Source organism: Carassius carassius, chromosome 21, assembly GCF_963082965.1.
Source record: "Carassius carassius chromosome 21, fCarCar2.1, whole genome shotgun sequence".
Classification (NCBI taxonomy): domain Eukaryota; kingdom Metazoa; phylum Chordata; class Actinopteri; order Cypriniformes; family Cyprinidae; genus Carassius; species Carassius carassius.
The window spans coordinates 18,888,452-18,901,748 of NC_081775.1; the positions used below are offsets into that span (position 1 = coordinate 18,888,452).

Sequence of the window (13,297 nt, forward strand, 5' to 3'; positions counted from 1 at the left end):
CAAGTTTTTTTTTTTTAAATGTGTGATTTTTGTTTTACTACCAAAGTAATGTACTTAAATAAAAGGTTGGATTTTTCTCTTTTTTTTACATTTGGGTTCTATGTTGTTAAAAAAAAGGGAGAATTCTTAGAATTCCACGACCACATCTTAAACAGGGGTGCAAATAATTGTGGAGGGCACTGTATAATATAGACACTCTAATACACATTCTAAATGCACTATTTAGAATTTGAATAATATCAATATATTATATGCTATACCACTATTCAGAACTGTGGGGTTGCTAAGTTTTTGTGCTCTCCCAGGACTGTATTTATTTGATAAAAATACAGTATAATTATTGTGAATTATTATTATAATTATGTTAATATATAGACATTTTAATAATTATTATTACAACATAAATATTAAGTATTATATTTTAATATATTTATACATAATCCTGCAGAAATCATTATAATATGCTGATTTGACACTCAAGAAATGCTTATTATTATTATTATCCATGTTGAAAACAACAGTGCTACTTGATATTTTAGTGGAAACCGCACTGTTCTTCTTCTTCTTCTCAGGGTTATTTGATGAATAGAACAACATTTATCCCTCTCATTAACTTTTCAAAAATGCTCATAAAAAAATTCACATTTATGTCTATACATTTCAATATGGACATAAGAAAGAACAAATCTTTATTTTATCTAATCTCTAATACCAACAGAGACCATACAAAAGAACAGGATTATGCCAGATTATGTCTGGATGAGATAATTGTGAATAATCTTGCCAGTGATCTTTTTCAGGAAATGGGATTAAACTTCAGAGAGTTGACAGAGAAACAAGAAAGAAAGGAATGGGAGACAGGCAAAAAATCAGAGAGCAAGGAAAAAGGGAGAAATTAAAACGTAAAAGAGGTATGAAATGTATAGTTTAATATGAGGGTCATCCATAAAAGCTAAATATTCTGTTTCATGACAGGTATGATGCTGAATAAAAAGAAAACAGGATTCATTTTATAGCAAGAATTTTTGGATGGATGGATGGATGCATGTTTGAATTAGGTGTGTTTGTTAGGAAGAAGTGGTGGATTAAGGGATTATGGTGAGTCTGATCATGTGATTGTCATGGTCTGTGATGACCCTACTTACTAACAGATTACCCTGGTGAAGGTGAGGTAGCTTCCTTTGCTTTATATTTCCTCCTTCTGTCACTTCATCCATCCTTTTGTCAGGACAGCCTGTCATCTCATCCCTCATGGTTGGGCTGAAGTCTCTACCTTCTGTGCCATCCTGTACTGAGACAGGAGACCCGAACACACAAACCTGCACAGAAACGCTCATTTCTTATTATTCCCCTTTCAGAGGAGTCCTCATCATCTTGACCTTTCCTTCTGGATTCTTTGACCTGGAGATCCAGGCACACACACCTGATCTACCAATGCAGAGGTGAGTAACACAATCCGGCACTCAGATCCCATCTCCTCAAGTACCTGTGGATGGAAGCCAAACTATCAGTTAAACAATTGTGTTTTGCATCAAAAATGTTAGATAAATGAGATGGAAATTAGCATTATAAAAGCTAAGTCGATTCCCAGCCGCTTCCTTGAGAGCAGGAACTGGCCTAAAACTATCACACCCATCAACAAAAGCTTACTTTGACATAGTAAAGTTTAACAAGATGAAAAACAACAGAACTTCTAAATGTGTGAGAATGATAACATAGCTTTCAGGTCCTTAATTTTCAATTTCAGAGAGTCTATTCAGAGAAAGGCAGTCATTTGACTTTGCATTCAGTTCATTACACATATATAGCTGCATGTGTCATGGCTATTATCTGGCATGGTTTGAGTGGCCGAAATCACTTCAGAGTTAGCCCTCCAGCGTAAAATGGTTCATGTTACATTTAGCAATGCAATTAAGTGCCACACATTTTTCCACCCCAAAACACATAAGCCTAGAACAGTTATTGTTAAACCATAAATTGTGGTATAAAATATGGTTTGCATAGTTTGAATGTACATGGTGTCCTTTTTTTTGTTGACTATTTTAGGGTGGTTGCAGCAGTGGAATGTGTTTTCAAGGAATACACAACAGAACAGCTGCTAAACTTCTTTAACCATCAAAAAAAAAGAAAAAAAAGTAACTGCCAAATAACGAAGTGGAAATTACTATGTTGCTGCAGTATTTTTTCAAAGTACATCTGTGAAGAGATCGATAAACATGTTGCGTTGCGTCAGATTCATGAGACGCAGGTGTTGCTTGGCTCTCTGGCGACCTCTGTTGAATTGCTTGTGAATTGCAGACTCGTATTAGTACAATTTAAAGAGTGTTTATCGCTGAATTTGGGCAGCACTAATTAATCCTGTTAGCAGTTAATTATCCTAAAGTGTCTCCCTTTGTTTCCTGTGACGTAGCGTGCAGCTCTATCTTTTCGATTGGTAAACAGGGACTTGTGATCACACTTTTCTTTCAGACTTCACACTTTTTGCGGTTGTTGTTGTTGATGGTGGTAGCTATTATAAGCCTATTATTACTGACAATGTCTGACACAAAAAGCTGTTGAAAATTGCGCCAGGAAAAAAACAAAGAAATAGATGTCTCTATGTCTTTATCCCCAGACATTATCCCTCTCCAAGGAGGCTTTTGTGCGAGTTTTGGGGTGAGGGGCCCTGAAACCTCTTGCTCAGCTCTATGGCTGGAAGAAAACACATGTTCGTCCTCCTCTCCCTGTCTCTTCTATTCCTCCTCTGTCTCTTCACTCGTCCTTGTGTCTGCGGTCCTGCCCGGGCCCCTCTTCTCGCCGGCCAGCCTTTCTTGGTGTTATGGGGGGTTCCAGATAAAGACTGTTTGGGTCGGCCTGACCCAGCTGCATTTGGGATGGAGTGGGAAGGCCGTGTGGCAATATTTTATGAGGACAAACTAGGACTTTACCCATATTTCACTGCACAGGATCGTGCTGTCAACGGTGGCCTACCACAACACACCAGCCTTGACCTTCACCTCCAGAGGGTGGAGGGCGACCTGACGGCCTCGTTACCCCAAGCAGGAGCACCTGGTTTAGGGGTGCTGCGCTGGCAGGAGTGGACGCCTCAATGGAACAGGAACAAGGGAATTAAAACAAAGTATCTTGTGGAGTCGAGGGAACTTCTCCGGCAATTTTTTCCAGACTGGAGCACAGAGGAAGTGGAGAAATGGTCACAGGTGATGACAATCACAACATATTATGATATTTCAGAAACTATCATTCTGCATTATGTTGAAGAAATTAATCATATGATTTAATTTCCTGTCAGGTTGACTTTGAAGCAGCAGCACAGTCCATTATGATGGAAACCCTGTGGGAGGTGAAGAGACTCCGCCCACAAAGATTATGGGGCATGGCCCCATTTCCTAACTGCTATAACTTTGACTCCACCCAGATAGCATTAACCAATTACACAGGGCGGTGCCCTGCGGCAGAGATGGCCCTTAATGATGAGCTGATGTGGCTGTGGAAGCGAAGCGGTGCCCTCTATCCAGCCCTCTCACTGCAGAAGCTGCCAGAGGGCACTAAAGGGACGTGGCTTTATGCAACCAATCAGATCAGAGAGGCATTAAGAGTGGCGGCTCTTTCTGGGACTACCTTTGATCTTCCTGTGTTTCCACTGATAAAGATTGTGTACATCTCTTCTAACTCCTTTTTCTCAGAGGTAATAAATAGTAAGCTGTAATCTACTAAATAAGCCAATATAATATAACAAATATAATATAATTTAATAATATCTGTGTACCCTATAAGGGCTTACTCAGTACAAACTCATATGTCTGTATTGAATATGTATCAGATTGATCTGGTGAACACAATTGGAGAGAGTGCTGCTATGGGAGCATCTGGAGTCATAATATGGGAAAAATCCTTAGAAGTTAAAACACAGGTAACCATTTAATCATTTGTCAATTTTTCCAGCAATGTTCAAAAGTTTGATGTCATTGATAATTATTTATTCAGCATGGGTGCATTAAATTGGTTAAAGTTGATAATAAAGATATTTTATAACTTTAGAAAAGATTTCCATTTGAACTTTCAAAAAGTTCATCAAAAAATAATTCACAACTTGTGTGTATTATACATGCATACCCCTCCACCTTTTAGTTTATTCATTATAATACTTTACATTAGTCATTACAGATTTCTGTTAGACTGACATTATTTACACCTGCATGTGTGTCTCCTACAGAAATCCTGTTCAGAGTTTGGCTCGTATGTTCGTCAGGTTCTTGGCCCATATGCTGTCAATGTGACGACTGCAGCACGTCTCTGTGGAGTCTCATTGTGTCAGGGCCGTGGACGCTGTGTGCGTAAGAAACCTGAGGACCCCACATACCTGCATCTTCCTTCAGCCCACTTTATGCTTCTCCCACATGGGGCAGAAGGTGTCCGGGCCACGGGAGAGCTTCCCACTGCGTATGTAGACCTCTGGAAGAAGGACTTCCGCTGCCAGTGGTTCGAAGCCTTGGAGGGTGCAGCAGCAGATCAAGAATCAGGTGTGGTGCTGGAAAACCGAGGGAAAATAACATCACCAACAGTGAAAACAGTGGCTGGGATGAGCCAGAGTCATAGTACAGCAGTTCCAGTGATTCCAGTCACAGTAGTGGCTACCAAGCAGACAGTGGACAGCGGCAATTCTGCATTTAATAATCACATCATCCTTCTCTCCTCACTGGTTCTTCATTTTGTTTGACGAGAAGAAAGCTGGAGTCTCTAGGAACTTTTGTGAACCTCTGTTGGCCTTGACTTTGATTGCTAATTGCAAAAATATTTTTAATATAAATACCCAAAAGAATAACTCTGTTAAGAGGCTTTTGTGAAAGACAATCTCAAAGACAGATTTAGATTCACAATCTGAAGATGACTGAATAAACAGATCTGTTCTGAATCACACTTGAATATGAACTACAAAACTTATTTTAGATAAAACATTTTAAAGGGGTAGTGCCATCTTTGACTCCCACTTGTTCCAAACCTCTATGAGTTTGTTCTGTTGAACACAAAAGAAGATATTTTGAACAATGTTAGCCACTGACTTCAGAAGAATGAAAAAGAAAACACTGGAATCTATACCATCAAGATAAATGTTCGGAACAAGTGTAGGGTGAGCAAATGATTTTTATTTATTTATTTTATTTTTTTTGGGGGGGGGTATCAATTTAATCTACATACAAAATGAACATGAATGGTTTTTTAAACAAAATTAGCTACCTTAATGTACTATATTATAATAATATACAGAGTTCAAACAGACTAGCTATGAGCTGAATCATTTTTTTAGACAAATAAATTAAGATTATTTTGTTTCTGCAAAAATAATTGTGATTGGAGATATCATCCCTTTCTTTTTCCATCATGAAAACAGATTATTTAACATATATGTCTGCATTAACCCTTCATATCATACCCTAAATGTCAAATATTCTTGAGTAAGATCTTTTTTAAAGAAATTGATACTTATATTCAGCAAAGATAATCAAAATTTAGCATCTTTATGCTATATATATATATATATATATATATATATATATATATAGCATTCAAAATGCAAAAAAAGGAAACGTTTCTTGAGCATCAAATCAGCTTATTAGAATGATTTCTAATCATAAAAACTAGAGTAATGACTGGTAAAAATTTAGCTTTAAAATCACAGGAATAAATTACATTTTAAAATAGATTAAAATAGAAAACTATTTTAATGTGTATTAATATTTTAAAATATTATAAATGCAGCCTTGGTGATCATAAGAGTCATCTTTCAAAAACATTGAAAATAAACGTATATGACCTTGTGTGTATATATATATATATATATATATATATATATATATATATATATATATATATATATATATATATATACAACGTCAAACCTACGTAAGACGCGTGACAGGACAGCGATAGCACAATCATAAAATGTCCTGAAAGCTGCTGGGCCAGGGTGTAACAGGCCTCTATCTGTCTAAACTAAAATATAATCAAATGTTTAGTCTCCAATTTATCTTTTACATTTAAGATGAAAAAAGAAAAATAAGTCAGTCAAATGCGCACTTTATCTGACCTGCCTGTCCCAAACAAAGCCATCCGCCATAGTGTAAATGTAAAGCCTTTCCAAACATTCAGTGACAGATATGACTAGGCAAATCTGCTGATTTGTTAATTTAAGGAGGATAACAACTACAATGTCCAAATTGAAAAAATAAATGTATGCATGAGTTTACGTATCTGTGAATTCATCAGAGATTATAAGGGGTGACAGAGCAAAACCTTTTATCCGCCAGTGTAAATTAATCCAGGGCCATATGAGGACACAAACTCTCTCTCTCTCACTCACACATACACACAAACAAGATGCTCTATCCCTGATAATTTCACCCTGATTAATAGTGCAGATCAGGGTGCAGCTATTACTGAGCTCAGCAAAAGAAGCAGACAGAAGACTCTCAAAAGAAAACAACTGGATGTCAATAAGCAATGAACATTTTTCACATTAGTGAGAAGACTCACAAAAATCAAGTCTCATTCTAGCAAATTTATTTTGGTTTATATAATAATGTAAAATATACACTGATGACAGATTGTTGGACAAATCAGGGTTATAGTTAGCAAGACAGTGATAAAGAGAAAGACGGTTCAAAAAGGAACAGACAATCATTTGCAAAAAGAAACTTTCATCCATCCTGTATTTATTTTATTTAATTTTTTTACACCCACCTCCAATCTCTCCTCACCTTTCTCTGATTTGTGGGGTTTTCCCTCTGATGATCACTTGCAGACAACAAAACAGTTAAACAAAGGACAGGACATTTGTCATTACTCTCAATACGGTAATCAAGAGTCCAATACTTGTGGGTGGTTATTTCCAGTGCTTGTGTTAAGAATCGTTCATCCAAAAAATTACACTTCTGCCATTATTTACTCACCATCATGTCGTTCCAAACCTGTATGACTTTCTTTCCTCTGAAGAACACAAAAGAAGATATTTCTATATTATGTACTGGCCAATCTTTTCCATGCAATTAATGAAAGAAGACTCTTAATGTAGACTGAAGCTTTCAAGCTTCAAAAACATGTAGGTGCATCATAACAGTAGTTCATGTGATGTGTGCACAACTCTTCCGAAGTCATATGATATCTTTGTGTGAGAAACAGTTTCAAAAGTAAGTTGTTACTCATGATATATGGTGAGCACAGTCTTCAAAAATACTCCTTCGGCACTCCATGTAAGAAAAAGTCATACAGGTTTCAAATATCATGTAGGTGGGTAAATGATATCGGAATTTAGTTTCAGGTGAACTAACTGATCTGGGATGCATAGCATCCATCCTGCAGAAACACAGACGTTCGGGAGGAACAAGTATACACAGAGCATGGCTTCCATACTGACAAATATTGGTGTTAAACTTCTACTCTGTGTCTTAAATTTGAGGCCATTACATATGTGCATTTAACAGGCAATCTGTCAATATACCCACTGATAGTTCCATACACACACACACACTGACTTCATAAACAGGGGAAATGGTAACACCAATCAGTTGACCAAAAGGCACTAACAAAGAGTGCTTCCTGTGGATGTTGGACGGCATGAATCAGAGGGAGGAGTCTATTTTGCTGTGCGAACATTCTAAAGGGGAGGAGCCACGTTAAAAGGAGGTGGTTAAAGATGTGTGCTCCAAAGGGGAAGGGTGAGAAACAAGCTGTCTATAGGGGACGAGCACTTGCAGAGCATTGCTAGTAAACATTATAATCAGCAAAATGGTTCCATTGCACGGTGTGTAGCAGACTGACTGCAGAAGGCGGAGCCACTGCTTTTCCCAAGGGGTGGAGTCCCCATTCAGACAGGGGGTGTGGTTTGCTGCCATAGTTACTTGCAGACGGTTTCTAGGGCATCAAGGGTTCGTTTGATGTCTCTGATCTGAGCAGCTAGAGCATGTATAGGTTGCATGGACCGATCTAGCTCCTCACAGCGTGCCATGAGCGTATACATTCCCTGGAAACACATACACACAATCAAAACACAAAAGAACATTTAAACTCACCCGAACTGATATATAAAAGTCACTCTCACCTTTATACTCATGTCCACTGACTCTCCCAAACTGTCCACAGAATCTCTGTAGGTCTGGATATAGCCCACACTTAAAGCAGTCATCTGGAGAGACACAAGATTTAAATTCAAATTCAAAGCAATATGCACATAAATACATAAGTGAGTTAAAATGAGAGTTGCATTCATAAAAAGTGAAGCCAAAAAAGCTATCAAGTTTTAAAACTCTTAAAAATGTTTTGTATTTTTGCACACATTTAACCTACAATGTGATTTGATCTTCCTAGAACAAAATAAAGATAACAATTTATTTTAAATTAAATTATATATACTACTGTTCAAAGGATTGGGGTCAGACAGATATATTAAGTAGCATGACTGTTTTCAACATGGATACTAAAAAAATATTTCATACTAAATGTTTCATATTAGCATAATGATTAGAATTATTAGAATTAGAATTATAATTAGAATAATTTCTGAAGGATCATGTGACACTGAAGACTGGAGTATTGACTGCTGAAAATACAGCTTTGCAATCACAGGAACAATAAATGCTTCAGAACTGGCTATTGTGTAGTAAAAGTCTGTAAAACAGTATGCAAATTGGCCAGGAAGGAGCACCAGAACAACATCAGTGGAATAAGGTGAAGTGTGAAGTTGAGGGGGATTTACTTTATATAGTCAATAAAAATGACCTTGAGACCATGTGTCTAAAAAGTAGTTCAAAAATAGCTAAGAATTAGTTCTTAAAAAATATATATATATATTAAGGAACAGCACAATTTTTTTGCAGGCTGCACTGGTTTTGGTATTTTTAAATGAGGATTAAGTGTCCAAATATTTTTTGGTTGGCTGTATCTGATCCAGGGTAATACTCACATTCTGTATTGTTCCATTGAGGCTTCGCAGCATCAGTTCTACACTCTGAGCCACATCCTGTGTGTGTTTGTGCAGGTCTACCAACACTGACGGGTCAATGGGCGGAATATCAGCAGGGCGACGCAAAGCGCCACGACCACATACCACAGGCCCAGAACAGTCCGCTGAAGTAGCCACACACAGATCAAATATTACTGCTACATAACATAAATTATAAAAAAAATTTGACACCCTTAGATACTCACAATCTGTGTCCAGGCTCAGCCGAGAGCACAGTTTTATCTTCTGTTCAAGATTTTTGGTGATGAAGTGCGTGAGATCTCCATCATGGCTGACGGTTCCCTCCAATTCAAGGGCGCTGGATATGGTAGCTCTGCGTCCTTCCATCTGTCCGCCTCTAGCCCCGCCTCCTCGTGCTCCGCCCCCACACCCCCCACTGATCTCATCAAGGCTCTTACTGTCCTGCATGCCACGCACGACTCGATCTCGCTCTGGCACTGACCGCACTCGCACCTCTGCCATTACGTGAGCCGGGCACGGAGAATCGTCCAGGTCTGGCAGCAGAGGGGGCGTGGCCTGGCCAGGAGGAGGGGCCGGAACAAGGGGAGGGGCCTCATCAAGAGAAATGGAAGCATCTGGCTGGACTTCATTCGAAGAATCAGGATTGGCCCATTCATCATGTTCTGAGCAAGTGGGAGGGTGTTCGGTTGAGAGCATACCAACTGGCTGTAATTTGTGCAGATCAGTATATTTATTAAAAAGCACCAGATATTTGAGTTACACAAGTTGGACATAAAGTTCAATTATTTCACTATTAATTAATAAATGAACTGAACTCAAAGTATTAATTTATTGGAAATAGTTACGAAAGTCCTTAAATGTAATTTATGGAAATTATTGTTACTACTATTATTATGTAATTTGTGGAAATTATTTTTAATTATTATGTTAGCATTTAGTGAAAGTGAAAAAGTGAAAGTGACGTGACATTCAGCCAAGTATGGTGACCCATACTCAGAATTTGTGCTCTGCATTTAACCCATCCGAAATGCACACACACAGAGCAGTGAACACACACACAAACACTGTGAGCATACACCCGGAGCAGTGGGCAGCCATTTATGCTGCGGCGCCCGGGGAGCAGTTGGGGGTTCGATGCCTTGCTCAAGGGCACCTAAGTCATGGTATTGAAGGTGGAGAGAGAACTGTACATGCACTCCCCCCACCCACAATTCCTGCCGGCCCGGGACTCGAACTCACAACCTTTCGATTGGGAGTCCGACTCTCTAACCATTAGGCCACGACTTCCCTCTAAATATTTATAATATTATATGTAATAATTTTATTAATTGTTGTATATATGTAATTATTATAATTTAATTAAAAGGAGTACCAAAACATAGATGAGATTTAGCTTTTTAAATGTAATAATTTATAGGACTTATTTAATTATTATTCATTATTTTGTTGTTAGTAATTTATTGTATTATGCTTCTTATGTTAGTTAGTTAAAAAAAATGAATTAGGGTTGCAAAGGGGTGGAACATTTCTGCTAATTATCTGGAAACTTTCCAAATAAATCATGGAAAGTTTTCAAAAGTTCTGGAAAGTTTCCAGAAATGTTCCACCCCTTTGCAACCCTATTAATAATATTAAGTTTTTATTACATTATACTCTAGTATTACGTTGAATGAGTAACAGTCTACACCTCTGATCTAACCCCTTACCTGTACAGAAATAAGAGTCTCCTTTTTTTGCTTGATCTCTCCCTTGTTGACACTGTTCACCTCTCCATCACTTGTCTTTCTCTCATCCTCCTCACCCCTCCATTCTTCCAGTTCTTTTTTAGAGCGGCCGTGTATTAGCTCAGTCTCAGTAGAGTGCGTGCCCTCGTGTGAGCTGTCTTCCGTTGGAATATGTGCACACTGGATTTGTTGAACCAGTGACCCTGAGTGATCTGTGTGTGGCTGGAGTGTGTGTTTGTCTCTACATGAGTCCATGTGGTGAAGTGTGTGTTTGAGAGTCTCTGACAGGGCAAGCGACCCCTCATGAGGCTCAAAATCAGCCCCATCCCTGAACATTAACCCCTGGGTGGCGAATCCATGAGGTCCTGACAAACTTGAGGCCTTGGGAGAGTCAGAGGTGTCCACACCATTGCTTGCTTCTTGCGAATCCTGACTGGTCACAGAAGAATGGCTCATCCCTCAAGCCGCTGCAACGAATCATCATCATCATTAGTGATGTAAAGCTAAAGTTAAATGTGATGCAAGACATAAATTCTTATTCAAATTAGCACAAAGAATGATAATGTATACCAGATCATTCTAAATTTATATTTAATGCCTGAGTTAGCATGCTCATATATGGTAAATTCACCATACGAACAAAGAGTGTACAATTTTAATTATTTAGGAAAAATGGCATATAATACAAATCTTATTATTATAATAAATCTATTTATTCCAATAAAAGGATGAAAAAATAAAATATGGCACTGCTTATGATCTATAACAGCATCATGAAATCTTTCTTGTAAAACTACACAATGGGGAAAATAATATTAGGCAACATTGCATATCCAATTCATTTAAGACAGCATTGTGTTAGTATCATTAAGATAATATTATAGTTCGTTATAATATTTGAAATTTGTTTTATTATTAAATTTTATGTTTTTCATAAATTTTAAAGTTTTAATAATTTCGTTCTTTGTCTTTTTTTCAATATAATATTTAATTTCAGTTAACAATTAAAGCATCAAAAATGTTTTACATAAGTTATTCGTTTATTCTTTATTTATTATGGTTGTGCAATTAAACACAAAACCTTATTTTTCACGAACGATCTTGAGTTTCCCTTATCATATGTAATACCTCGATCAGTTTCATGAGTCTGTTTTGACAGCTGTCAGTTTACTCATCAATTTATTAGGACATTTACTTACTGACAAGCTATGAGACCTAAATATATTTTATCTAGTGATGAAGTGTCTCACTAATGACAGAGAAACTGAAATCATATGACGCTGAAATCACTTGCAACAATGATTTGCGAGTCTTAATTAAAAATCATGACGCACAAACATCGTTAATCTCACAAAAATTCAGCATCACAACCTGACAAACAGACGCAGATCAACCAAATAATTAATATAATAAACGGATCAGTGATCTCCTGACGTTAGCTTTAAGATAAGCTTTAGCTGTAATGCAAGCCTCTGAATTTCAGCGAAAACCTGCAGCCTTATAACTATTACTCTTGAGTTTGGGTTGTTTTGTCATGTTTCAGATGTATGTAATGCAGTGGAGGGTTTGTGAAGTTAAATATTTACCTGCAGCTCTTCGCCCAGGATGAAGGTTGCCAACTGAGTCCGCACTAAATATTTGTCGTACTGAAACAAAACGTTGAGTTTATAGTTCCGCATAACATTCGGAGCTAAATATCATGACATAAAAGACGTTCGTAAAATTGCATGTAAACGTAATTGTGTGTTTTTATATATTTATACCTTAATGTAGTTTATCAAAGGCTTGAGTTATAGAATTAATCAATAATAAACCTAGGGTTAATTATTTATTTATATGCCCAAAGAGAGATGTCTAGACAGCCTGTCCAGACAGACACAGTACACAGATTTCACCACAAGGGGCGGTAGACGCCGCGGATTGATTCAATAGCTGCTGGTGAGGCTCTCTCCCACGTCCTGTGCAGCGGGCTGCGTGTATTTTTACCCTGATCTCATTTTATAGGCTGGAATTAAAGGAATTGTCAACCACATCAGCAAAACTTAGGTCAGCTTTGACCCTGTCACAAAACCCTGCCCAAGACCAAAACCTCTAAGATCCTGTCATTATCCAAAAAAACTCCTCCTGTAATAAAGCCCTCTGAAGTAAAGCCAGAGTAATGCTGTGAGTCAGTCTTGACCCTTACTTACTCTCTCTCTCGACCTCTTTAGGGGACTGTAGTCAACATGAAACAACATTCACAAGTTGGTTTAAATTGGTAATTTGATATATTTCTAAGTGAAAAAAATGTAGTCAACGTGAAAACTGTAGGACAGGACTTGATTATTATTCATCAGGAATTAATTGGACTGTAAGAAGTGTTTGTTCCATACTGGAATAAAGTAGTTTTGAAGAACTACTTCCTAGCAGATTTCAGAATTTGCGTTTGAGGAGGCTTTTTTTTTTTTTACCAGGTTGTGAAGTCTGAAGGTCAAGTTCACCTTACTGTTATCTTGATGTAGCATATCCACTTTAAATATCTTGTTATTTGCAAAGACCTTGACGTTTACATTAATTTACAGCATTAACTATTGGTGATTAGAACGACAGCAGACTA

At 37.6% G+C, this 13,297-nt stretch overlaps 2 protein-coding genes across 2 annotated transcripts; one reads left to right on the forward strand and one right to left on the reverse strand.

Moving 5' to 3' along the window:
- Positions 1 to 1,167: 1,167 nt before the first annotated feature.
- On the forward strand, positions 1,168 to 4,917 carry si:dkey-72l14.3 (Glyco_hydro_56 domain-containing protein). The gene is made up of 5 exons (XM_059502792.1): positions 1,168 to 1,442; positions 2,615 to 3,197; positions 3,290 to 3,685; positions 3,821 to 3,910; positions 4,214 to 4,917. Exons 2-5 carry the CDS (start codon positions 2,688 to 2,690, stop codon positions 4,715 to 4,717), a joined length of 1,500 nt encoding a protein of 499 aa, XP_059358775.1. The 5' UTR covers positions 1,168 to 1,442; positions 2,615 to 2,687; the 3' UTR covers positions 4,718 to 4,917.
- A 1,624-nt stretch (positions 4,918 to 6,541) lies between these two features.
- On the reverse strand, positions 6,542 to 12,376 carry borcs6 (BLOC-1 related complex subunit 6). Its single transcript, XM_059503602.1, has 6 exons — positions 12,288 to 12,376; positions 10,684 to 11,168; positions 9,202 to 9,682; positions 8,957 to 9,120; positions 8,096 to 8,179; positions 6,542 to 8,017 (listed from the first exon to the last, which is right to left on the reverse strand). Exons 2-6 carry the CDS (start codon positions 11,155 to 11,157, stop codon positions 7,892 to 7,894), a joined length of 1,329 nt encoding a protein of 442 aa, XP_059359585.1. The 5' UTR covers positions 11,158 to 11,168; positions 12,288 to 12,376; the 3' UTR covers positions 6,542 to 7,891.
- Positions 12,377 to 13,297: the final 921 nt, after the last annotated feature.